The sequence below is a fragment of the Carettochelys insculpta genome, chromosome 4 (assembly GCF_033958435.1).
Source record: "Carettochelys insculpta isolate YL-2023 chromosome 4, ASM3395843v1, whole genome shotgun sequence".
NCBI classification, from domain to species: Eukaryota; Metazoa; Chordata; order Testudines; family Carettochelyidae; genus Carettochelys; species Carettochelys insculpta.
This window is the reverse complement of record NC_134140.1, coordinates 102,559,422-102,585,153: the sequence shown is the minus strand read 5'-3', so window position 1 is coordinate 102,585,153 and position 25,732 is coordinate 102,559,422. Positions and strand designations below refer to the sequence as shown.

Below are 25,732 nucleotides of genomic sequence, written 5' to 3'. Positions count from 1 at the left end.
TCTCCTCAGCCCACCCTTTGTTACTCAGGTTAAAGATCTGGGGCATTACTGGATCCCCAGCTGCTGCTAGAAATCATGTAACTGCAGTGACAGGGAGGGCTTCTTTGCCCATACACCAAAGGCACTATTTCAGGAGGGAGCAGCAACCAAGCATACTGGTACACTGTTTGCTCTTCCTCCCATTCCCTTGACTATCAGGGAATGAAGGGAAAGTACAAAGCTTGCATGAATTACTCCTCCATCCCCTCCCCTCACTGGCCAGAAGTGGGAGGAATGCATTCAAGCAGGGTACTTTCCCCTCACTCCCTGATAATCAAGGGAGTGGGAAGAAGAGCAAACAGTGTTCCAGGATACATGGCTGCCCCACTCTGCCCCCACCCCTCCTGAAATGGCACCCTTGTCCTACACAGTTGGCCAAAACACTGAGACCATTTCTTTTGGTTGTGAATCTCACTACCAGGATCCAGACCATTGTCACCTTGAGATTAGACTGCTGCAATGCATACAACCTGGGGCTGCCTCTAAATCAACTCAGAAAAGGCTGCTAGGGCAGGGAGTGGCAGTCCGTTTAGCTAATGGGCAACCTTACTATGTGGGGCACCCAACTCCATAAGCATGTGCTCAGGTGGCCAGTCTGAGTCTCTGATGGAGCCTGTGATAGGGTGGACTAAGCCCTCATGCCTTACAGCACACTAGGGGGCCTGGCCGCACCCCATCCTAGAGAGAGGAGAAGAAGAGAGGTCCTCCCAGAAGGATAGAGTAAGCTCTCTCTGTGGCAGCCAGTCAGACCCAGCAGGCCCATATAAAAGAAGCTTCTGGGCTAGGAGACCAGCAGCACTACAGACAGCTCTGAGTGTGAGCTGAACCTAGATCTGGGCAAGACCCAGGCCCTATGGCCAAAGACAGGCCACAGACCTAATACAGAAACAGATAGAACCCTGGACAGGGCTAGTCACATCCCACCCTCAGAACCTTGAGGGCAACCAAACAAGACTTTATGCAATACCCTTGACCACAAAGGGGTGCTAATGAGCGGGTGGACCCCGTTACAGAGCCACAACATCCACCCTACAATTACTAGTATGCTAGCTCGACTCCCACTCTTGTGAGTCTATCCAGGAGGGAATGCTCTCTTCCAGCTGCAGTGCAGACATACCTTTGAAACTTATTATCCTGCCACTGACCAGTACAAGTCACAACCTGAGATATTGAAATTCAAACAATAAATGAGAAAAGATGAGACATTATTTATAATGTGTATTTCCCATTTTTCAACTAGCTACAGAACTGGTCAGAATGTTTTGAACTTTGATCCAGTTTCAAAATTTGAAGGAAAAAAACATTCCCATAATTTCTCCCCTTTCTTAGGCCAGTGCCAGTTTAGATCATAGAACCATATGGCCAGAAGGGACCTCAGAAGTCATCTAAATCCAGTCCCCTGCCTAAAGATCTAAAATGTTTGGTGGATCAGCTTTGGTGTCAAACCACACTGCTCTGAGTGAGGCTCCCAGTGGTACATTCACTAGCACAGGCATAGAAATCCCCTCCCCCGGGCCAGCTTTAAAAAATAAAAGCGGGGAAAGCTGCTGGTAGAGACTTTTCTATCAGGAACGTGGTATTCTGCAGTCAATCCTCCTCCTTGCTCACACTAGCACCAGCCTGCGGACCCCGAGCACATGCTAAAAAAATCTGATCACATTTCCAGGGTTTTGGAGAAGGAAGATGAATACTCTCTAGGTTGGAGTCTGTGGTTAGTGTGTCTTAAGGTTCCCCCCCACCCCCATTTGTGGTTTTGGAGAGGCTGCTAACACTTTTGGGTGCGTTGGTTCGATTGTATTTTTAAACATATGGCAGAGGTATCAGAGCTTGGGTTTATAAAAACAGAAAAAACTCTTCCTCTTTTGTACAAAACATAAGCAAACAAACATTGACACACTCAGTAGTGCTCATATTCTGAATTGCAGCCTGCAGAAAAATCTATTGATTTGGTGACGGTTCTTTCTTAAAAATAACAGCTCCTCCAAGAAGATGTTACACGCAATGAAGAGAGAGATTCTTTAGAATGTTATTCAAACGCTGAATGATGGAATATAAAACCAGAACACAAAAGTTTTCTTTTGAATGTCATCTACAACAATCATGTGCACTTTAATCTTCTATTCACTTGAAGGAAGCTCTCTGACAATAATGATCTGTTTCAAAAAGAGTAGCAAGACTGAAAGTATATTGCTCTCTGTGGTAGGAAAGTGGAACAGGCTGTTCATGGTCCTACAATTTCTAAAGAGCAAAAAATGTTCACTAGTGGTTTCTGAATTCTCAGATAATCATCAGATGGGCTGGGAGGAATCCAGCCTCTGACAGCCTACCCAGAATATCTCTGTTGTGGTGCAGCTTGTTAAACATCTCACATGTTATTATTTTGCATTCTTTAAGTGCAGAGATAGACTATGAACAAACGGGAGAAATGGTCTGAGATAAACAGGGTGAAATTCATTAAGGACAAATGCAAAGTGCCCCACTTAGAAAGGAACAACTGGTTGCACACATACAGAATGGGAAATGGCTCTCTAGGCAGGAGTACTTTAGAAGGGGATATAGGGGGTCATAGTGGACCAAAAACTTAATACAAATCAACAGTGTAAAACTGTTACAAACCCCTCACCCCACCCATCATTCTGGGATGTATTAACAAGAGTGCAGTAAGCAAGTCACAGGAAATAATTCTTTCACTCTACTCTGCGCTGATTAGGCCTCATCTGAAGTATCGTGTCCAGTTCTGGGTGCCACAGTTTAGGAAAGATATGTACAAACTGGGAAGAATCCAGAGAAGAGCAACAAAACGATTAAAGATCTCCAAAACATGAGCTGTGAGGGAAGACTTACAGAATTGGGTTTGTTTAGTCTAGAAAAGAGAGAACTTAGAGGAGACGTGATAACAGAGTTCAAATACCTAGAAGGTTACTATAAGGAAGAGGAATTTAAACAAAAAAATTCTTCTTCACCTATGATGATAGGACAAGAAACAATGGGCTTAAATTGCAGCAAGAGAAGTTTAGTTTGGACCAGTGTTCCCTGTAAGTTGAGCGCTTGGCTGGCCACCCAGGAGAGATTCAGGTGCTGCCCAGCTGATTAGCAGAGCGCTGATGTGGACATCAGGAAAAACCGCCCAACTGTCAAGGTAACCAAGCACTGGAATAAATTGCCTCAGGAGGTTGTGGAATCTCCATCACTGGAGATTTAAGAACAGATACCTGTCAGAGATTGCTTGGTCCTCCCATGAGTACAGGGGACTGGACTTGGTGACCTCTCAAGGGTCCTTCCAGTTCTATGATCCTGTGATAACTGCCAAGCTCAAAGAAAGTGGAAAAAACAAGCTCTCACTGAAGTCAATGGAACCTGTAGGCCTCAGTCTGAAGGCCAAATTTGTCCCTGACGTTGTTTAACAAACAAATCTAGAAAGCATTTATACATTTAGCAAAATTTGCCTTTTGTTTTAGAACTCTTGATTTCAGGTATCAGCATTGACCTCAAGCTTATTGTTGGTCGGAAAAAGGAGACCTAGCAATGGGGTGATTTCGAAAAAAGGTTTGACCTGTGTAGAAGTTAGGTGCTGAGTGATAAAGCAAGCCAGAACCAAGGCAGTAGCAGAAATGGGAGCACAATACAGTGCATAGAATTAAGTTGACTGAGAAGCAAACAGTACAGCATGGGAGCTCTTGTAGCAGATCCTTGACACTAGGAAGGTCCAAGAAATGAAGCAACATTCTAAAGTAGGAAATACCATTTGCCGTAACAATAACAACATTCTACACTTTTATATCACTTTCCATCTGAGGTTCTCAAAGCTCTTTGCCAACACTGATGAACTATCAAGACTGGCAAATGAAGGATCGGAATTAGTCCGGAGGGGAACATGCACAACAGATGAACAGAACATATGGAATACCCATCTTTAAGTATTAATTGATCTGGAGGAAGGATGGAGAGGCATGACTGGCAGACAAAATAAAGGAGAGGAAAGTCATGAAGAAAGAAACTGAAAAAAGATGAAACTGACCTTCAGGAAAGTTAAAGCAATTTGAGAGAATGCAGAGCGCAGCAGAGGCTATAGGAAATGAAGGAAGATGGAGAAGTGTGGCTTCAATGAAAACTAAAAGCTGCAAGAAGAAAAGACAGTACACAAAGGAGCTGCTTTAACAGTTGTGCCTGCAGTTGGTATTCTGTTTTCAGACTACGAACCCAACAGAGGTCAGCAGCACAATCAGTGATCAAGAGGCAAGGCCTGAATGGAAGCCACTAGAATGAAGAGGCCCATTCTCCTGGTTGGTGTCTCTGATGGGGAAAAGTGGTCCATGGAAGTATGGCCAAAGTTCTAGTCCTTAGGAGGCAAAGTACAACAGGTATCAAAGAACTGAGTACTCTATCAGACAGAGAAGAGACAGGAAGGGAAAAGAGAGAGATGGATAGCCTTAGATAAGTTAGAAGTATATCTAACAATAACAAGCTTCAATTTTATAACAAAGAATATGTGACTGAGAACTTCAATAGGACAAACAATAGGCATCAGCAACAGGCCCCAGAACTGGAGGAGAGTGAGCATGAAACATACCTTGACCTACTAGATGCAGTTGCTCATGAGGCAGTGGATGTTAACTACAGAGGTACACAATGAGCAAACCAGGGGAATACAGTAATTACAATATCTCAGGATTACTGTTTAAGTAGAGCTGACAGAAAAAAAATTTCTGTCTTGTAGAAATGCTAGTATTTCAATATTTGTCTTCCTCCCAAAGCACATGACGACTTGAAATATAAAACGTTTTGTGGAATGAAAATATTTTTAAAACAGAAAAATGCAATTACCGCTGTTACCTGCAGCTCCCTTGTTTCGTCCTCAGTGGCTGAAGCGTGGTAAGAGAGGACCTGTGGGATAAGGAATGCAGAAACCTAAGTACAAATGAAAGCATGCAATGTAAAATCAACTGACTTTAAAAAAAGTGAGAGAAAAAGATTCTGATTGTGTCTCTCATGTTGCAATGCACTGACTTTAACGGAGCTCTGCATGAGCAGAGGGATGCTCATCCGAACAGCTTTTTGATATAGTCAGGCCAAGAAATCTATAAATGAGCAAAGAATGCTCTTTTTAAAAAAAAAACCAAACAAAAAAAACACACACACACAAAACACAACAACCCCCCCTTCTCTTGGGAAAGCTTTCATACGCCATTTCAAAGACAAATACATCACAACGCAGCTATAACTATGGGACAACATTCTCCTGAAAATATGTCCCTTTCTTGCATGGATTTATAACTCAGATATTAAATTTTGTCATGGATAAAATTTGGAAGACGACTTTAAGTCCAGGAGCAAATATTTTGATTATATATAATTAGTTGTGCAATTAAAGACGGGATAATGGTACTGCGTTAGGTTCCTTTAAACGTGTGCTTAAGAGACTAGCTCTGGCTCAAAGAGAGAAAAGCCTATACAAATTTTATTTGTTAAATGATAAATCAGCAGAGCCACTAATGTGAGATGTAAAGAAGCCACCTAATCTTAGGTTTAAAGGCACATAAATTAGCTGGAAGCATGGCTATCATCTGCCCTACTTAGAGTGACTAAGTACAGGTTTACATGAGAGTTGCAGTGTTTCCTTTAGAAACTACTGGGTGCATAATCCACATTTTAGAAATTTTGCGAACACTTTTATACATACTGAACAGATCCAAAGGCAACAAAATTTAAGTTTTAGGCTTACAGTTACCATTTTCCAAGTAATTTAGCATATTGTGTTGGAACTTTCTTTAACACCACAGTCATTAAACGTAACCATAAACAATTCAAAGGCTAGAACCAGATGACCTTCATGCTTGACATACTTTGATGGAGTTAGAGGAAGTTGCAGAAAGCCTACAGTAATCCTGCTGGTTTTGCATGTATTTGTTTATCTGCAGAACTGAGCCAAAATCATCACAGCAAACCTTAGACAAAAAGACACCCTTAATCCTCCAAACCATTTCCTCTTTCTATGTAGTTGGACAAACCAGTGATGTTGATGACTGTAGCAAACATGCAACATGGTGTTCAGGAAAAGCAGCGTTCATGTCTACCATGGGATCTCATGAGTGCAGTTAAAAAAACAACAAATAAAATACTATTCATGCAAATATGGAAACAAGCAGCAAATAAGTATGGTGCCCGTTAATGCAGTGAGCCAAATTCTGCTCACTTTACTCATAGTAGTAGTTTTAGGTTGTGATTAGGGAAGTGGTATTTGGGCCAAAATAAGGATTGCTTAGCTTTTGAGCTCACCTCTAATGTCACCATCTGTTTAGCCATGGCTCTCTCCACTGCTTCGTACATCTGTGTATTTTGAATCCCCAAGCCACAAAAGATGACAAAGGCTTCCAGAAACTGTTCGTCATTTCTGTTGAAAGCCTTGATTTTGCCCAAGTTTTCTTCCATCTTATTTACAAGCTGACAAACCCCTACGTCAGGTCACAGGAATGAAAAGAAGTAATATAGCAACTGCTAAAATACCACACTGTTACATGAGACAAAACAGAAAAAGATATTAGTTCTCTGAAATCTTATAGTCAATAAAACATATAAACAGTGAATGTTTAAAGCAAACATATACAGGACACAAATTTAAATGCTATAAAAGAACTATTCTAGAATTTTTTTCATATGCCAAAGACTAAAATCTACACTATTATATGTTGTTCTGTGGATTTGCAAGTATTAATTAAGAGCTCCAAAACAGATATATAGTTCTGCGTAGCCTCCGTTATTTTCCAAAGTTCTACAGGGCAGTTTTTTCTTGATTTATTATTAAAAGTGCTTTAGATTGACTTAATCCCCAAAGACAATTTGTCCTTCAGAGGCTAATTAGATTTTTGTAACCATGCCAAAAGAACAGTTTTGAATGTCAGGATAGTGGCACATAAAGTTTGTACTTCCTTATTTGAAACAGAACCAGAAAGTTAAAACAAAATTAAATGGAAAACACTTCAAGTTCAGGCTCAAAGTTCAAGTGTGCTTGCTATGATTCTATGGAGATGTGGTCTCTCCAAGAAAGGGCCCAATCAAGGCCCATTTAAGGCACCAGAAAGCCACCTGTTGACTTCATTGGGTTGGGCTCAATCTCTAACTGCAGATGACTTATTAAAAATACAACAGCTACAGATGTTATCAAAAGGTCCTACTGACATTATTCAGTAACAGACATACTGAACTTTCCGTATGTATGCTGCTAAAATGTCTGATTGTGAGGGCAGACACCTGTCTGATTAAATGTAAGTCATTATACCAATGAAAAGTTACAAACAATTAAACATTGTAATGAGCTAGAAAATGTAAAATTATGGTTGAAGATATAGTTTTGTCATTTTGACTATTCTGTGCTTTTTATGCCACATATTTAAATCAATAATGTATTACACTATATATTTAACCTGTGAAAAGAAATATAAAACATTATTTTGTCTGACACCCAACTTTTACTGCTATTGGAACTGTAAAGTCTAGCATTTTCTTACTTTCAGAATTACACCACTATCAATGGGAATAGAATTTTGATCTTTGACTTTTTGTTACCTATAGACCGCATCTACGTGGGTCAACTAAACTAGGCTGAGCATCTACAGCTAAAGTGCTCTGTCGAGAGTTTGTCTACACAACTGTTCGGACTGCAACATTATACCTCTTCCCGATCAGGTATAACATTTTGTTGACAGAGTGCCCATGTAGATACTTCTGTCGACAGACAGGGGTTCCAGTTCCCCAGGCAGTCCCATTTGCAGAGCTTCCAGTTAACCAACCTGTCGAAAGAGGGATAGGCAGTTTGGCTGCTCTCTATCAACAGAGCACATTGCTCTTTTGAGCTCCTTTTGTGTGTAGGTATGATCTGTCGACAGAAGTTTTGTTGGAGTTTCTCTGTCGACAGAAGCTGCCCATGTAGATGTAGCCATAATGTTCAGCCTCTGAAAGAGAGCTCCTCAACAATGCCAGAGCTGCTCTCAGCTTCTCAAAAAGGAGGATGGTGGCAGGTGGGAATTATAATGGAAATTATTTTGCCACTGTATCAACAGCAGGTGTAATCGGCACCTATTTGAAGGCTTAGTCTACACTACAGAATGCTTATAGAAAATTCCCACCATTGCTAACAATCTACACTTCTAGTCTAAAATTACCCATTTTAGATTACGGAAAAACAGGACTCAAAGTATTGATGTGCAAGCATAATGCATAGATGTGTCTTCTCTGTAACAGTCTACAGCAACTCAAATAAAAGGATCGCTGCACCCACATACAGAAGTTCTATGAAATAAGATTTTATACACAGAACAGTTTCCAACCTGCCTATATCACAGTAAGAGCGTGGCTTCTTTTGCCAAATTAGGCCCTATTTTTGGAAATCCTCCAAGGACCAGATCCTGCTCTCAATTAAATCAATAGGAACATTGCAATTGCAAGCTTTTTGGGGGCAGAGTACAGCAAAACAGTTGCCTAATCCCTCATTGGGAACTTTCAGCACAACAGCAAAAGAGATAACACACAACTGTGAATAAAAATTCATTGAAAAATGGATTGGTTTCCCTTTATGGCAGAGGAAGTGATCTATTATTAGACTTTTTTGAGGGTGTGGGACAATTTCATGGGTCTGACTTTCTACTCTGTTTAGTGCTGTTTATGACATTATATTTATTTCCATAGCAACTGTGATTTAATGAATAGGGAATTATGACTTCCAGAAGATCACATGACCTCTGAAAAATGAAGACTGTTTTTATGTAAATGACTCAATAAATAAGTGCAGAGAGAACTACAGTAAATATATTGCATGATATATAAGCCAAAGGATCACTAAATGATGTTTCTCCAAAGTTTTCCATGAGGCATCAGTGGGCTCATATGCATCAGATTTAAAGGGGCTTTAATTCTTTTTTGGAGCATACTTATAAAACTACAGAAGGTTTCTCTCACGCTCTCAGCATATCTTAAAAAAGAGTATGCAAGTCCAAAAGGAAACCATATAGAAAGGTTTTCTTGCTTTGTTGCAGATGGAGAAAGCGACTCTCTCAGAACCACATACTGTTCACAGAAGAGACATTTAGGCTACGTCTACACGTGCAGCCAACATCGAAATAGCTTATTTCGATGTTGCGACATCGAAATAGTCTATTTCGATGAATAACGTCTACACGTCCTCCAGGGCCAGCAACGTCGATGTTCAACTTCGACGTTGCTCAGCCCAACATCGAAATAGGCGCAGCGAGGGAACGTCTACACGTCAAAGTAGCACACATCGAAATAGGGATGCCAGGCACAGCTGCAGACAGGGTCACAGGGCGGACTCAACAGCAAGCCGCTCCCTTAAAGGGCCCCTCCCAGACACAGTTGCACTAAACAATACAAGATCCACAGAGCTGACAACTGGTTGCAGACCCTGTGCCTGCAGCATAGATCCCCAGCTGCCGCAGAAGCAGCCAGAAGCCCTGGGCTAAGGGCTGCTGCCCACCGTGACCATAGAGCCCCGCAGGGGCTGGAGAGAGAGCATCTCTCAACCCCCCAGCTGATGGCCGCCATGGAGGACCCAGCAATTTCGACATTGCGGGACGTGGATCGTCTACACGGTCCCTACTTCGACGTTGAACGTCGAAGTAGGGTGCTATTCCTATCTCCTCATGAGGTTAGCAACTTCGACGTCTCGCCGCCTAACGTCGAAGTTAACTTCGAAATAGCGCCCGACGCGTGTAGACGCAACGGGCGCTATTTCGAAGTTGGTGCCGCTACTTCGAAGTAGCGTGCACGTGTAGACGCAGCTTTAGTGTACAAGTAAAAAATACATATACGAAGCAGCCTGCCAGAAACTCTTAATCATGCATTTGAACAGCAAATAACAGAAGAACCTGTATGAGATGAGTTAGAAACCCTTCCTCGAGCAACAAGCACAGTGAAGAATCCCTAATTGTGCCCAAATTATTTCAATCTTCCACTGAGCCTTCTGTGTGCTTCAGTACAGTATTCAAAATAAGAGATCTAGTGAACTACAGTCCCATAAAAGCAGCAAGTATAAAATATAAATCCTGAAAACTAGACAAGTTACAGATAATTCCACTCTGAGGACTTCCTGTTTCCATCAACTGCACAGAGCTCATGGCTAAGAACAATGTCTCCATGAAATGAGGCCTGGAAATACATATGGAAGTAGGAGTACTGACTATGAAGTATTCCCCCAATCCTCTAATGTAGTCACTAGAAACTCCTTTCCAGAAAACATCACACATTTGGGACACAGCAGAATTTGATGGTGTGGATGGTTGAAAGGCAGGGACAAAACTGCTGTCAGAAACCAGCACAGGATATACAGAGTCTGATGTTACTTCTTGCTGCTGGAAACAGCACATACATGTACCTTGTTTCTAACCCTGAAAATCTACAGACCAGGGATAACACTTTCAAAAGCTGCAAAGTGACTTTATGGTACATCCATACTTGGAGCTGGTGGTAGAAATTCCAGCTAGGGTACATACATGTACTCAGATGGAATCAGCATGCCGAAAACAGATGCACAACTAAAGTGATGGGGGCAGTGAGACAGACTAGCTGACCAGACTAGGTCCTCTGCATACTTTGGTGGAATTCATCCTGCTTCTGCTACACTGTTATTTTCAGCTCCCTAGTTCAAATAAAAGCGAAGGAAGGGATGTCTACTGGAGCTGCAGATCACCCCTCCAACTCAAAGTGCAGACACACTACATGAACTAACATTCCACTTTCAAAAGTGACTTCCATCTAGGAATTCTGAAGTCCCATTTGAGAGTCAACAGGCCTAAAGCTCTGAGGTGCCTCTCTCAGGCTATGTCTACACCACCTCCCTTTCAGAAGGGGTATTTAAATGACATGGATCGGAACTTGTTAATGAAGCGCTGATACAAATATTCAGCACCTCAGTAGCATAATGGCAGCCAGTCATGCTTGAAAAGTGCTGCTTTTGAAATGCAAATTGGCCGTGTAGATGTGGGTGCTTTGAACTAAACCCCTGACTTTGAAATTCTCTTATTCACAAAACAAAGTGGGAGTAAGGGAATTTCAAAGTCTGGGGTTCATTTCGTAGCGATCACATCTACTAGCCAGTTTGTGTTTCAACAGCAGCAGTTTTGAAGCACAATTGGCTGCCATTGTGCTAATGATGCACTGAATATTCATATCAGCACCTCATTAACCAGTTCTGATCTGTGTCATTTAAATATCCCTTCCAAAAGGGAGGGGTAGCATAGAAACTGCCTTAGCCTCATTTGAAAATGGGACTTAGATGCTTCTGAAAATGTTACCCTACTGAACCAATGACTGCATTGCCACTGTTCCATCACAGCACCAGCAGAATCTCAGGAAGAGTAGGGAGGGACAGAAATTGTGTGTCAGATCTCTGAGACCCATATAGCTATTTATAGGCTACAGGGAATATGGCACCCTTGTTTATCTTTTAGAGTGAAAATTAAGCAGGGAAGTGAAAGGTGTCAGTAAACAAATACTCATTTTAAAAATAGTTTTATTTTAACCCGCAAACTAATTTTTCTTGGTGCCTGCTCCTCTATTAATATAATGAAACAAGACGACCACCGTTGTGAAATGCAACAAAAAATACAAATAGAAACTCTGCTTATTTTTGTTCCTATTTCAACTTTTAAAAAAGAAAATCAACTGCTCACTTGGACTGTCTCTACACTACAGGTGATCCTTTGAAAGAAATATTTCCAGAAGAGATCTTCTGGGGAAAAAAAAACACACATAAAAAAGCAGATTGAAAGATCAATCTGCTCTTTCAATAGAGAGCGTCCACACAGCCCCTGCTCTTTTGAAAGAGCAAGCCAGGGATTGAAAGATCCAGCGCCATGAGGACTGCTCTTTTGATAGAAGGGCTTGTGAACCATCTACACATGCTTTTTTCTGAAAAAAAAAAAAAATCTTTTCGAAAAAGATGCTCTTACTCATCTGGGAGAGGAAGAGGGCAGCTGAAAGGAAGGCCATGTTCTTTCAATTTCAGATAGAAAGAAAGCCTTGTGTGTAGACAAGTTTTTTGTTTTGTTTTTTTTAAAAAGTCCTGACTTTTCTGAAAAAGCTTACTAGTGTAGATGCAGCCTTGCAAAATGGTTGTCTGACTACAGCAATGGAGATGTTTACACTAAATGGGAGAGACAGCAGAAAGTGAGACAAAATCTGGGCATATATGGATCCCATGAAATGACTACAGTTGAACTCATCAAGAAAAACACAGTACCAACAATCACATTTTGCAATGATTATAACCTCTTCTTTCTTAAATAAATATCTGAGAAGTGCATGAATTAGAGAGCCTGGTGTAACTTCACAGGACCATGTATTTGTTGTATTTACCCACTTGCAGACATTCTGTTCTTTGAGGCTGATTCACCATGTGACTCCAGTGATTTCAGTGGATTTATACAAGTAGATTCTCTTTTTACAGCTTTGTTCAAACAACAACAGATCTTTTAATGAAATATATTACAGAGAATATTAAAAGATTTTATCAGGAGTAGATGAAAAACATGACAAGGTGTCATTTATTACCCTGGGTCTCTTCCACTACCTAACAGATGTAGGTGCTGAATTCTTCTGACATAGTGGTAACAACTAACTGCTGAGCAGCATCTTCATACAGATGAACTGTGTGTGAAGAGGGACTTAGCACTATCTATTCACCAGATGGCTCAATGGATGCCCTTTGTTCGTTTCTAGATTTTTCTCCTTTGATTTCCTTTGCTTTTTGGAGAATTTTCACACTAAGGATTTTTAAAGTCCTATGGGACACAGACAGTAATGACCAAGAACACTTACAATGAGGACCTCACCCAAGGTCCGACCACTGTATTCTGGCTTAAAAAGGTCTAGAGTGATGTACTGGGACTTCAGACACCCAAATCTGGCCCTGGGACGATTCTCCCGATGCAGGAACTGAGGCAGGCAGCTGCTAGCTCTTGGAGAAACCCCTTGTAAGCCTTGAAGTAGAGTCTGGTGGGGACATGGCTGAGAGCAGAAAGGGCACATCAGGAGCGGGGTTGCCACATGTTGGGCTTCAGCCCCTAGGGAAGCTGCCATTACTTCTACAGGACCCCAGTGCAGTGAACATTATATGAAGACCCACACTGTGGCTTAAAACCACCATAGCTTCCCATGTCCCTCGGGCTGTAAGTTCTGTGCTGTGCCTCTCAGAGGTACCACCCAGAGCTTATCCATTATTTTCCCAAGTTCATTTATGCTTTATGCAAAACTCCATACAAAAGCCTTCCAGCTCCCAATATGCACTGCCAGCTGTATTTTAAACTGACAAGTTAGTTGAGACAAATCCCAGGCTGCCCACTAGAATCTACCAAGACCTGTTACAATACAGATTTCTATGTGCACATTTAAGTTTTAAAATGTGTCAGTTTTAAAAATACATCTGTACTCCTAGTCTGGACTAGGGCTATGTCTACACTACCAAATACATTTGATTTTATTAAATTCAGTTTCATAATGCTGGACTTTATAAATTCAATTTTGAGTGTCCTCACTTCCCACAAAGTCCACACAAAAAGTCAAGTTAGTGCTGCCACGTTACAGTGGCCAAATATTGACTGTTGCACCAGTGCATTGTGGGAACCTATCCCACAGTTCCCTCAGCCCGGCATTCTGTGCCCTCTCCCCTGGCCCTGCTTTACCCCGCTGCGTGGTTCTCTGCAGCTTGGAGGAACCAGGAAACTGACCAGTGCTGCTGCACCTGGCTCATGGGAGCCTGGAGCCAGGTGCAGCAGGGATCCAGGTGCTGTGCTACTCGGTTTCCTGGCTCCCGTGAGCGGCAGGGAGCCAGGAACCAGATGTAGCAGTGCCACTTGACCTCTGGACGCTAATGAATTCAATTCAAAGACATGGCACTTCCACACCAGCCTTCAATCAAACTGTTAAATTCAAACTTGATGCTACACCCACCCGGTTCTGACGATATTATGATATTGATATTAGTGCTACCTAAATTGAGCTAATGGTATTTACAGTGAACACAGTCACTTGGTACAATTGAATTAACTGCCTTAAATTTTAATTTATCTTGTACTGTAGACATAGCCTAGGACTGTGTGAAATATCAGTGGTGGAAATCCTGAGGCCCTTCCTTACTATTGGCTCAGACTTCATCCAAGTGACCTTCCACTGAGCTCAATCAGTTCATTGAGGACATCAGGAATTCTGTGTAAGGACTTAGGGTATGTCTACACTACTGGAAGGATCAACCTGCTCAGGGTCAATCTTCCAGAGTTCCATTGTGTGTGCCTGGTAGAAATGCGTGAAATCAAACTACCTGGGGTCAACAGTCAACCCCTCGACTCCTTGATATTGCAAGGGGAGAGTTTCTCCCCATCTTCCTCTGTCTGTATAGATGGCCAGGTAAGTCGATTGCAGATAAGTTGACTCTAGTTACGCAATTGCCATAGCTAGAATTGCATATCTTCAATCAATTAAACTTCCTAGGGTACACCAAGCCTTAGAAATTCATATTTGACCTTTAGTGTTTCACTGATATGGGTGAGCTTTGCTTCCTGCGCTAACTGTGGAGGCTTCTTCAGAACTATTTCCCAATCTGTAATCAGCCGGTCACACCCTGGATGACTTTCAGAGCAACCCCAACTTGTACCACTGATGCTGCATGCTTAATGGGTGCAGTTCCACCATGCTCACTCCTCATCCTCGAGATGTCCCCAAGCCAGATGAGTTGTTAGACAGGTGAAGATTTCAATACAAGCACACTTACAACTCCTGGGTGTTCCCCTCCAAGAGGGAGATTTTCTGTTGACTAGGTATGATTAGTTCTGGCCTCTTTGCACCAGCTGAGTGGCACAAAGGAGCTGGATAGTATTAGACAGGACATCCCATTGTCTGTCTCTCCTATTCTTCAGTATAATATTGATGAGATTAATATTTAACATACTAAATTTGTTACATTAAATGAGCATATATGATTGATTAAAAGTCACTATCAACATAAAATCTAAACAATATAAAAGAGTTAGAAGTAATTTCAGGTGCTTCTGCTCCCCCTTAGTGCATATGCCAGGTGCCTCAGGTTTTTATATTTTTCTATTTTTTAAATAAATTTTTTTCTTACCTACTACCATGCAAAATACCCATACAAATAACCAGGGACTCTATGTACAGGAAATAGTTAACATGAAAATAATTACCAACAAAGCGCTGCCAAATGCACAAAGGAAATAAACAGAAAAAGTAGAGAAAAATAATTTAAGGTCTTACTAGTACTTTTTCACCTATGGTAGGCCAAAAAAGACAGACAGACAGGATGATGGTGCCATGAATTAGAAGTAGGACAACTACTGGTTGCATCTCTCAAATCCGGTACTCACTCATCTGGCAACATCCATGGTCTGACAGTGCAGGACTGGCCAGATCCCCCTGGAAGCGCCTTGGCAGCTGGGGAGCAGGGGCTGGAGCCGTCTGGGAGCCCCTGGAGTCTCAGCTGGGGTCAAAATCCCAGGGGAGGGAGGCAGGAAGCTGGGACAGCAGCAGCCTCAGAGCCTGGGGCTGTCTGTGTGCAGAAGCCCTGGACCTTTGCTAGTCTGACAAATTCTCTTATTTGGGACCTGTCAAGTCTGGAGGATGCTGAATAAGGGAGAGGCAACCTGAATTTCATTGTCTTGTCATTGTCTGTGATTTTGGATTTCATATTGCTGAGATTATCCTTTGTAGTACAGAAATACTTCAATACAGCAATAATATACAAGTATTAAAAAACCTAACAGTTACATTCTATGAGTATAATATAAATACATTTTATCTCACCTAAAACAGTTAAACAAAATACCATAACATGCATCTAACAACTGGGCATGCAGTGTGTAAGAAGAAATATAAACATATCAAAATGGTAATACCTATCACTTTATTCTTCTTCCCATTTTTTATTGGTGTACAAAGCAAACTTTTTACGTGCTGGTTTACATTTTCTGCATTTTCATTCTGTTAAGCAAATAAAGAATACAGTTAAAATTTACACACAGAACTATACCATGCAAGGGAGGCAGACTGTAAAATTATTTTTACACCACAGCTCTATGGTGGAGGGGCCCTGTCTTCCTTGTGTTTGAGCAGCGTCTATTCTAATGGAGATAAATAAATGAGTAATGAAGTTTCCAGATGAATTTATAGTCATTTGGGTCCACTTCTTCATTTTATGTTCCTTTCATTAGAATGAAAATGAACATATTGTGTACAAGGGACGGATTTTCAACTCAGGGCCAGCTGAGGAAAAATTGGTGAGGATCTGAAATACCTTTTGCACTTCCCCAGTTGTGAGGATTATTAAGAAAGGAAAAAATGGGCTTAATTCTGCTCTGTAACACCTAGTTATTGGAGACCCAGGGAGATAACTGAGAGCAAAGTGGGGCCCAATGTCTGATGCTATATACGGAAAGGAAAAATATTGGCATGCTAATATTTCAGCTCCGAAGTTTCTTTGATTCTTGGCTGCCTGGGTTAGTTTCTGTTCAACATTACAGACATGATCACTTCTTAAATAAAAGAACATTTTGCCTAGTGTAAGATAGCATATGCTATTCTTTGTAGAAGGAATGATGTCATGTGTGACATGCTTTAGATGACTCCAGGCAATTCTTAGCAATTAAGAGCCTCGATACCAGTGAAATTAACTGGAAAGAAGAAGGAACACCAGCCCTCCCGTGCACCTCCCAAAGCCATCCAGCTCTTCAGAGAGAGCAGTTTGGAACACAATGTGTTGCTCCTGTCTGCCATGTTTTTATTTATGCTGGTAACGACTACTGTCTCATCTGTATGCACCTGAGATAAGAGTTATCTTCAAAGATCTGCTGCTGCATTTTATACGCTTACTCAGTAGCCTAATTACACAGCCATGAAAATACCCGTCTGAATATGCCAGGGTAAGCTCACTCATTATAAATGCAACAACTTGCCACAGGTGCAGCGCACTGGTGAGAAACAAGCAGATAATGTTTGGTGTTCTCAAAAGTCCTAAAGCCCAAACTGGGATGGAGAGAAGACAGACTGGCACGTAGCCCTGATTTCTTGGTTCATTTCTCATCCCCATACACCACCTCTCCACGTCAGAAATCAAAGATTCGCTTGCCTCCTCAAAATGACACAAACACATTAGTTATTTTCTGTGGCACTGTGGACTAAGTCAGCGGTGTCCAATATGCTTCCTGTTCGCCGCATATGGCGAACGAGACACTGACATGTGTTGAAATGGAATGCCCTCTGCTTGCTCTGCGCATGCACCCCACCAATTGGTGGGACAAGTGTGTGGTGGCAGCAGCAGCAGGTCCAGCTGCAGCACCAGCCATGGCACCCTGTGATGATCCTGAAATTTCTGTTTGACACCATGAGACTAAGCTGCTGCATGCATGCTTGCTTGCTTGCTGCCCTTCTAAGGCATATTAGCCATGGGAAAGTTCTCCTTGGTTAACTGACAAGAAAGATTTGTCCATTATCTTGAGTCAATGATGAAAATCATCCCAGCCACTCCTTGTAGATCTCTGTTTTCTATTCTTTATTCTTCCCTCTTCATGCACATCCTTCCTGTCTCTGCACTATCATTTTTACCCCATTTTTTCCTTCCCACTTTCTCCTCTTTTATCCTTCACTAATATTTCCTTCTGTTCTTGCTGCTCTTCAGTCTTCTTTTCTCCTGCCCTCCGATTCCTGATTCCCCTATTGTTGAGTGTTTAAAGCATTAACCTTTTTCATCTCAAATGGCAACCATCATTTGTCCATCATTTATTCCAAATGTTCCTTCCCTCCTAATTCTCCAGCAATCACTGTGGAGACGCACTGAAGGAGGGCTTTCATGAGGGCCAGTTAAGTGATTGGTGGAGAAAGGGACTCAATGACCCAAGTAATGTTCAGATCTGGCCTAATCCTGAGCCAGTGGAGTCCCTCCACTGACCTGAATTGGCTTTTGGAGCACTGCCCCTCCCCAACTCCCTACCCCATGTATATTACTTAGAGGAATTAGACCAATGCTCAACTTGTTGAAGAGATGAAGGGAGGGCAAACAGATTTGAAAGGAATACAAGGTATGGATTCTATTTCATCGTGCTGAAGAAATAGATAACCTGGAATTCCTCTCCAGCAGTAGTATTGTTTCTTCTTTATCCTTGTATCTAGAATTAAATGTATGTCAACAAATCGTTTAGGCTACAGTCACACTACAGCAATCTGACGACAGAAGTCACTGTTGGAAGATTTCCCGACAAAACTTCTGTTGACAGAGTGTAGCCATGCACAAAAAGCAACTGGAAGAGTGCTCTGCTCTGTTGACAGAGCAGCTGGACTGCCTGCTGCTCTCTCAACAAAACAGACACCTGGAAGACCAGCTAACAGGGCTGCCCATTGACCTGGACACCCCATCTGTCAAGAGAAGGCCACCCCAGAGTGTCCACACACCTAGTCCGTCAACAGAACCCGTCAACAAAAGGCACTCTTCCTCATCTGGAGAGACAGAAGGTTGTCGGCGGAAGCGCTGACTTCTGTCAGCATACAGTCAAGAAAACTGATTGTGTGTGTGGAAGTTCCACCAGATTTGTTGTCAAAATCCCAGTTTTGTTGTCAAAACTCACTAGTGTAGCCATAGCCTGAGAGTCCGGGAGCAATGCATTTCTGCCTGAGCAGAGAATTCTAATTCTGCTGCCAAATCAAATGGTTTGTCCTAAAAAATACCCTGTTTGAAATTGCTCCCTAGATATTTATGTATTTTAAATTTCCTGCCAAATATTCACCTATTTCTTTGTCTAACTAATTTTGTAGCCCCCTGCTCCCCATGAGACATTAAATGGGGCTACACATTGGCTCTAACCTGCAAAGTGCAGAGCACTCTCAGCTGCTAAACCATCAAAGCTGAAAATGGAATCGCTGTGCGGGTCTCCAGTAGCCCTACTATCCAGTTACAGGAACAATCTTTTTGGACATTGTACCTTCTGCCCATCTGCTACTTGACCCCAGAAGGGAGAAAGTATAGTGGAAGCCCATCTGCTGACAATAACACGCCCCCGCTCTCTCCCTCAGCCAGAGGCTACCTACAAACGTATTATGCTTTTTTAAAAAAAAAAAAAAAAATTGGCAGTTGCAAAAGTGCAATAAGAGGAGGAGGTGGCTTTCCTGACAGTGACAGGTTTGCTTTTTGCAGACAGGGACGCCAAGGCACTAGACCTGTGCTTGGGGACTCCACCACACTGGTCTCTTTGTTACCAATTTTTCCTCTCTTCCTAAATCTCCAGCTTCTATCCAAGTGGTGTCTGGGATATGCTGCCACTAACTCACTCTTCCTAGTGCTGCTCTGCAGACTGGGAAGTGTGAGGTGTTGAAGAACATTTGTGCCTTCCTCCGAACAGCAAACAGTTCACATCTATATCATGGCTAAACTCTACCAGCCCGAAAATGGGAGAAAGAACTTCTGAGACCATTCCCCAAATCTTACAGCAAACCTGAGGAGTGATGTGCAAAGCCTCGATTCAGTCTTCCTTCAAAACTCCCTTAGAACATACGTCTCTCTCTTGAAGCAGGACCATGTGTTCTTTAAATAAGTATAATTAGATTTATTTTTATACCAATTTTCTTTGCGATTAATCCATCTTCTGGGCCACCCTGCCCCATTCTGTGTCAGAAATGTGTTGTTTCTAAACTCCCTGGGGCAAGGACTGTATCTTCTTGCTAAGTTGAAACAGTTCTGAGTGTTGGCAGTCAATAAATGGAGCAATGATCATACTAATAAGTTAAACATACGCACATCTCGGTCATAAATGAAAGGCAAACAAAAAATCATCTGTCTTTTGTTACTGGATTCTAAACTCAATTTCAGTTTACTTACTGTCCATGGAAATCTTCTGTCTTTGCAGACATCTGGTATATTAAGAGGCTCCATGGTATTCTTGACATACTGAGCATACATATAGTTTATTTTGTTTGCATCACAGTCCCTGAGGGAACAGCAAGGACAGAATGGTACTATTCACAGCAGTCTTTGTATGGCACTGGGACATGCAATAATGCAAAGCCAATGTAAAATATATCGTGTAAATCAAAGGGAAAGGTGTGATCAATTCCCAAGCAGAGATCCACCACTATCTCCAACCCTCCACATAACTATTACACTCACAGATTTGTTTTTCTGGAGCATAAGCTTTCGTGGGCAAAGACCCACTTCTTAAGATGCATGACGAATGCAGGCACATGCATCTGACAAAGCAAGACCTTGCCCACAAAAGTTTACGCTCGAAAAAATCTGTTAGTCTATAAGATGCCACAGGACTTCTCATTGTTTTTGAGGATACAGACTAACATGGCTACCTCTCTGATACTTGCCTCCACATCACTGTAGGCTGTGCTATAGTTAGATGACTCAGACAGCCCCATTTTGCCTATCCACATTCATTTAAACTAAGCTAAGAGCGATACGAATGTCTAGCCATTCCATACTGTGCATGTCACTACAAAAGGCCAAACAATTAACAATATTCTAAAAGTAACATCATAAGTCTTATCTCTGATGCATGTGTTTTTGTTGTTTAATCAATTACAATGAAATGCAGGATTTGCGTGGGTGTATTTAGTGCTCCATGTGCGCAAGTGACTTCTATTAAAATCCATACAAGTTCTCTCTCAATATTTGTGGTTCTGCTAAGAACTTGTATGCATGAGAAAGCTGCACCAGTATAAATAAAGTTTAAAAAATAACTATTTTAAAGTTAAACTGGTACAAGCCACTTTGCAGTCCTTTTAGTTTAAGTGTGGCTTATTTCTGTTTAGTTTAAAACTGCCCAACTCATTTAAGCACAACTGAAATAGCCTGATTTTAATTGAAACAAGTATCCACACAGGGGCTTGCACCAACTGAAATAAATTGGTTTAAAAAACAAATTTCAGATAAACAAGGGCAATTTTTTCATGTAGATAAGATCTAAGGCTTTATGCCTTGTCCCCCCCTCCAGAGGAAATAATACTCTTACATGTTAGGATAGTAAGAGATGTATTAAAATGCTAAACTTAAGAAATAAATCAATGCAGCTTACAAGAATGAAGGATAAAAATGTTTGACAGATGTAGCCACGTCAGTCCCAAGATATCAGAAAGAAAAGATGCATGACATTGGTCAAATAAAAGACATTACCTCAACCAGCCAAATGTGAGTTCACAGAAGTAGAACCAATATTCATCTAGCAATCTGACACATTTATACATTTGAAAAAAATCAATAGACAAAATTCACATATTTTTAAACAGAGAGCAGATGGTCATGTTTGTGATTTTTTGCTTTTAAGTTCATGTAAAATGTGCTCTTAGAATGAATGAACAATTAATTGCATGGGGATTGCATTATTGACACAGAACAGCTGTTTCCCCTAAATCAGGGACTAAAATAACATTACAAAAATCAATCATCGCTTTTTTCAAACAGCTGAGTACTTCTATATTTAATTAAGGCCCTTTGATTCTTGTCCCACTCATTCTAGAAGAGCACCCATCTCCTATCAATATACCTGCTCCCCGCAGGCTTCTGCTTTTTCTCTTTGACTTGTAAATGGGATTCAATTATTTTTCAACTATAAATGCACATGCCCAAAGAATCCATGCACAACATGAGAGGCGGGAAAGAATTCTTCTGTTATTTAGGGATAAACCCTGCCCTTGTGAAAACTGGCCTGATTTGGGATTGACTCAGCTCACAGATGATGTGATGAGTATCCAAGGGTAGCTTTTGTAAACATTTATTCTATCTAAGGCATGTCACGGTGCCGTTTATGGCCCCTGAAACTGTGACCTTAGAGGATCAGCCTTCAGTGGGCTGAGTGGATCACAAGACAGCCCACCATAAAGTTGCTGCCCCAGAACGATTCAGGGGAGGAATGACGACTTAGGAGACCAAAATTTCCTCCCTGCTCTCAGATTGAGAGAAGACTTCACTGCTGGCCTCTGTACGCAACAAACTACCCTCAGGTGCATCCACGAGCTAGTAGGAGGGAGGTGTGAATGGAAGGACCCATGGCCTGCCCATTTTGCCACCTGCCTGCTCTAGAGAAAGGAGTAAGAAAGCACCCCGCCCCGGCCTTTACTCATACTTTCAAGCAGTCCAAGTCCCAATATAAACCAAAAATGCTGCTGCTTAAACTGGACTCTTGAGCTGAATTTTCTAAAATGTGTGTGAGAACTGCACATGTGAAGCAGTCATTAGCAGAAAGAGGTGAACAGGGTGCACAATGCTGGATGTGGACACTGCATATCCAATAGTGTTCCCTGTGTACAATTTGATCTCATGCTTCTGAAAAGTGAGCCCTCCGTGCTACATAAAATAACAGCTTTGTAAGCAACAGAAACATTTAGAGAATAGGTGATAATCCAGCATTTTAGGTACAGATTCTGTGGCAGAGATTGAATTTGAAATCTATTTAACATAGGTACATTAATCCAATTATTGCCTTTTTCTTTTTCTTTTTACATGGAGGGGTAAGGAAAAGCAGGTTGGAAGTCAGGTCACTGGATTCTACTCCTGATTCTTTGAAATACCACCTCAAATCTCAGGTCTTCCTAGTTATAAAATGGGACTAATACTTATGCACCTTTGTAAAGTACTCAGATACTTTGATTAAAATGGAGCACTAATTACAGACAGCTAATACTATGATTATTGCCTGTTGTACAACTGAGCATAGGTCTTCATACTTCTCATGACTAGTCCTCAGATAAATTGCAGACCAGAGATTTGTGCCTATCTGAACTGGATTTCTGCCTTTTGTAGATCTATACAGACCTACCGAATAGGCTTTAGGTACAGCTATTCGTAAGCTGCACACAGTTACATCTTTCCTAGGCTTTGTCCCTACACAGTATGTATGTAACTTTAGGCACGAGTAGTCTCTAACTGGTTTCAAGAGACTTCATATCAAGTTATACATATTTGAGTCTTCCCAGGACCAGGGCCATATTTATAAGATAGGTGTGGCAGGGACCGTAGTATCCTGCATATTTCCACAATGCCAAGCACAATGGGATGGGATATTGATTGAGGTTATAGGGTCCTATTGCAATTTTCTCAATAATATTAATATTCATAACACGTTCAGCCAGTAGGTGCCACTGTTACACAAAGCCATATCATCAGAATTCTAGACCGGGACAGAAATCCTATGATACCAAATCACTAGGAATTCACAAAAACTAGGCAGTGGAACGAAACTGACTTAATATTGGACTTCTTGTCACGACTCCTGAAAGTCTCTATGAAAATATTCTGTTTACATGAAATTGTGGCTGCAACATTCTAACTTCATTGTCTACATTAGATTCAGAATTTAAAAGCATGCCCCCCAAAGCTTAGGTTTTTCTCCAAGATTCCAATACCTGCCCAACTTGAAACAAACTAGCAAGGCATTCCACTAAGTACCAGGGTGGCAACATTTCTGCAAAGGTTCACAACAGGAGAATGGCATTGCATTCATTTTGCATAGGGCAGCGGCCAACAGCGTGGCATACTGTGGTTCACATACTGCTGCTTACTTCCAATGACCCTTCTGCTGGTTACTGCAGAAGAGGACAAGCAATAGGTGGCATGGGAGAGCCAGGTATAGTCTAGATTTCCAAGCCTTCTAAAGCCACAGAAAAAGGCTGCAATAATGTGGTAAACTTCCCATTCTGTACTTAGCTCTACAATAAGGGGCTTTAGGAGATATTTAAAGCTGGTTGTGCTGGGTAATACGAATTTCTATATTCCTTTAACTTCTCTTTCTTCAGAAGAAGATGTGTGTGATGTTAAGACTTAAAATCTAAAACAATCACATTAAAAATGAAGGCTAGCAGGCTTTTGCGGGAGATAATAGCACAGTGCAGGAAAAAGGTATAGCACACATTGTGCATGAATATTTAACTTTGAAAACACCACATGAGCTGAAGAAAATTATGCAAAGCAGTCCTTAGGCACAACTGTGGGACAAATTCTGCTGAGACCTGGGGGGTTGGTACATACATCTCTCAAGGTAACAGTAGATGATAATTCACTGTCTTGTTTTGTTTACTGAAATTGTTTGCCATTACAATTATTAAAAAAAAAAACAGGTTTCTTCAGTAATTTTCATTTGCCTGTGTTGAACAGAAATTGAGAATAAATTGTTTTACCGTTTTAGGACGTCAGCTGAATCATCTAGTTCCTCAAACTCCATGTGAAACACACTAGAAAATGATTCCTACGAATAAGAGGAGGATTCTTATTGATTGGCAATTAGTACAAATTATAATTCTGACTAACAGTTACAATAATATGGAGAAAGTCAGCAGTAAAAGAGTCTGCATTAAGCAGAAAGAGAAATATTTCATTGCATTTTACATACACACACCCATGGCAGTTCTGGCCCAGAACAAGGAAATTTAACCTCTCTGCATCACTGAAGTCCCTTGCATCTCCAGGGAAACATTCACCCCACATGAGGACAGGCATGTTTACAAATAGCTCTGGAGCTAGCTGTTAATAAAAAGAGTCTATTTTAACATTCACCTAACTCTACACAAAGAATGTATTTGTGATCAGCTTAAGTCATATCACTTTGCTTGTATGTATAGAATCCCAAGAACCTTAATAAACCTTAAATGTATTGATATATCTCGTTATAGCTTCGTACCACTGTAGTCCGTGAGCATTTTGCAAACACTAATGAATTTATTGTTGCACACCTCTGTGAGGCAAGGCGTTATCATTACCCCATTGTATAGATGAGAAATCGAGGTAGAGAGGAACTGGGCTTTTGCATTCTTGTGACAGTAATGCTGCTGTGAAAAGAAGCCCCTCCTGAGCTTTATGCAGGGGATGCTCTAACTTCTGTTAGAACAAAATGGTCCTGGCCATGTCATTCCTCCTCCAGCCACACCCCTCTTCCCTGCTACAGCAGCTGCAGAGCGACAGCCCACAGCAGCTCTCTGTCATGGAGGGAGCATATTTACCACTGGGGGTGGGGGGCATGATTCTTGTTGGGACAGTTAAGAGGGCCATAGGGACAGATTACACCAGCCGGCAGTGCAAAACAGCTGCACCAAATCACAATCTGACCCAGAGACAGGTCATGTCCCGAAGAACCGACATCTACACTGAATGGATGTCATATAAATAGAGATGAGGAGGAATGAGAATGGGAGCAGAAAATGTTGTTGGGATCAGAGATGGAAGGCTAGTGGAAGTGTGGACAGAAGGTACCTGTTCCTGCGAACAAAGCATATGCTGCAACCATTTCCTGTCTTCCCTCTCCTTTACAGTGGAGGCCTGATTTGCCAGTTCCTTGCACTTGTGTAGTAATTTACATTGTGCAAAGTGGGTTTAAAATGTGACCAGACAGAATGGAAAATGGAAGTGGAGAATCTGATCTGGGGGGCAATAAAGAGCAAAGCCACATGGGATACTCACAGTGCAATCTTCATCTACTATGAAAATGGTGCATTTCTGCACCTGCATGAAGGAGATTATTGTTGCAGCTATCTTCTTCAAAATTACTTCCAAAGATTGTTGCTCTTCAAAAATCAGGCTAGCAAGATCAAGGAGCACCTGGACAAAAAGTGAAACCCTTTGTGAAAATTCTAATAGCTAGGAGTTAAACTATCATATTTTATTATTCTTGAATTTTTTCTTCAGTCTCATACATTA

At 41.5% G+C, this 25,732-nt stretch overlaps 1 protein-coding gene across 6 annotated transcripts in view; it reads right to left on the bottom strand.

The window, feature by feature from the left end:
- Positions 1–25,732, bottom strand: part of PDE5A (phosphodiesterase 5A) — a 95,789-nt gene that overhangs the window by 29,775 nt on the left and 40,282 nt on the right. For 5 of the 6 annotated variants that reach the window (XM_074993384.1, XM_074993386.1, XM_074993388.1 and 2 more), the window contains exons 6-11: positions 25,496–25,633; positions 24,220–24,287; positions 19,922–20,030; positions 15,954–16,038; positions 6,316–6,491; positions 4,864–4,923 (exon numbers count right to left, since the gene is read on the bottom strand). In XM_074993384.1, coding sequence (XP_074849485.1) covers positions 4,864–4,923; positions 6,316–6,491; positions 15,954–16,038; positions 19,922–20,030; positions 24,220–24,287; positions 25,496–25,633 — 636 coding nt within the window. The remainder of the gene's footprint in view (positions 1–4,863; positions 4,924–6,315; positions 6,492–15,953; positions 16,039–19,921; positions 20,031–24,219; positions 24,288–25,495; positions 25,634–25,732) is intronic. The other variant, XM_074993385.1, reaches the window with a different exon arrangement.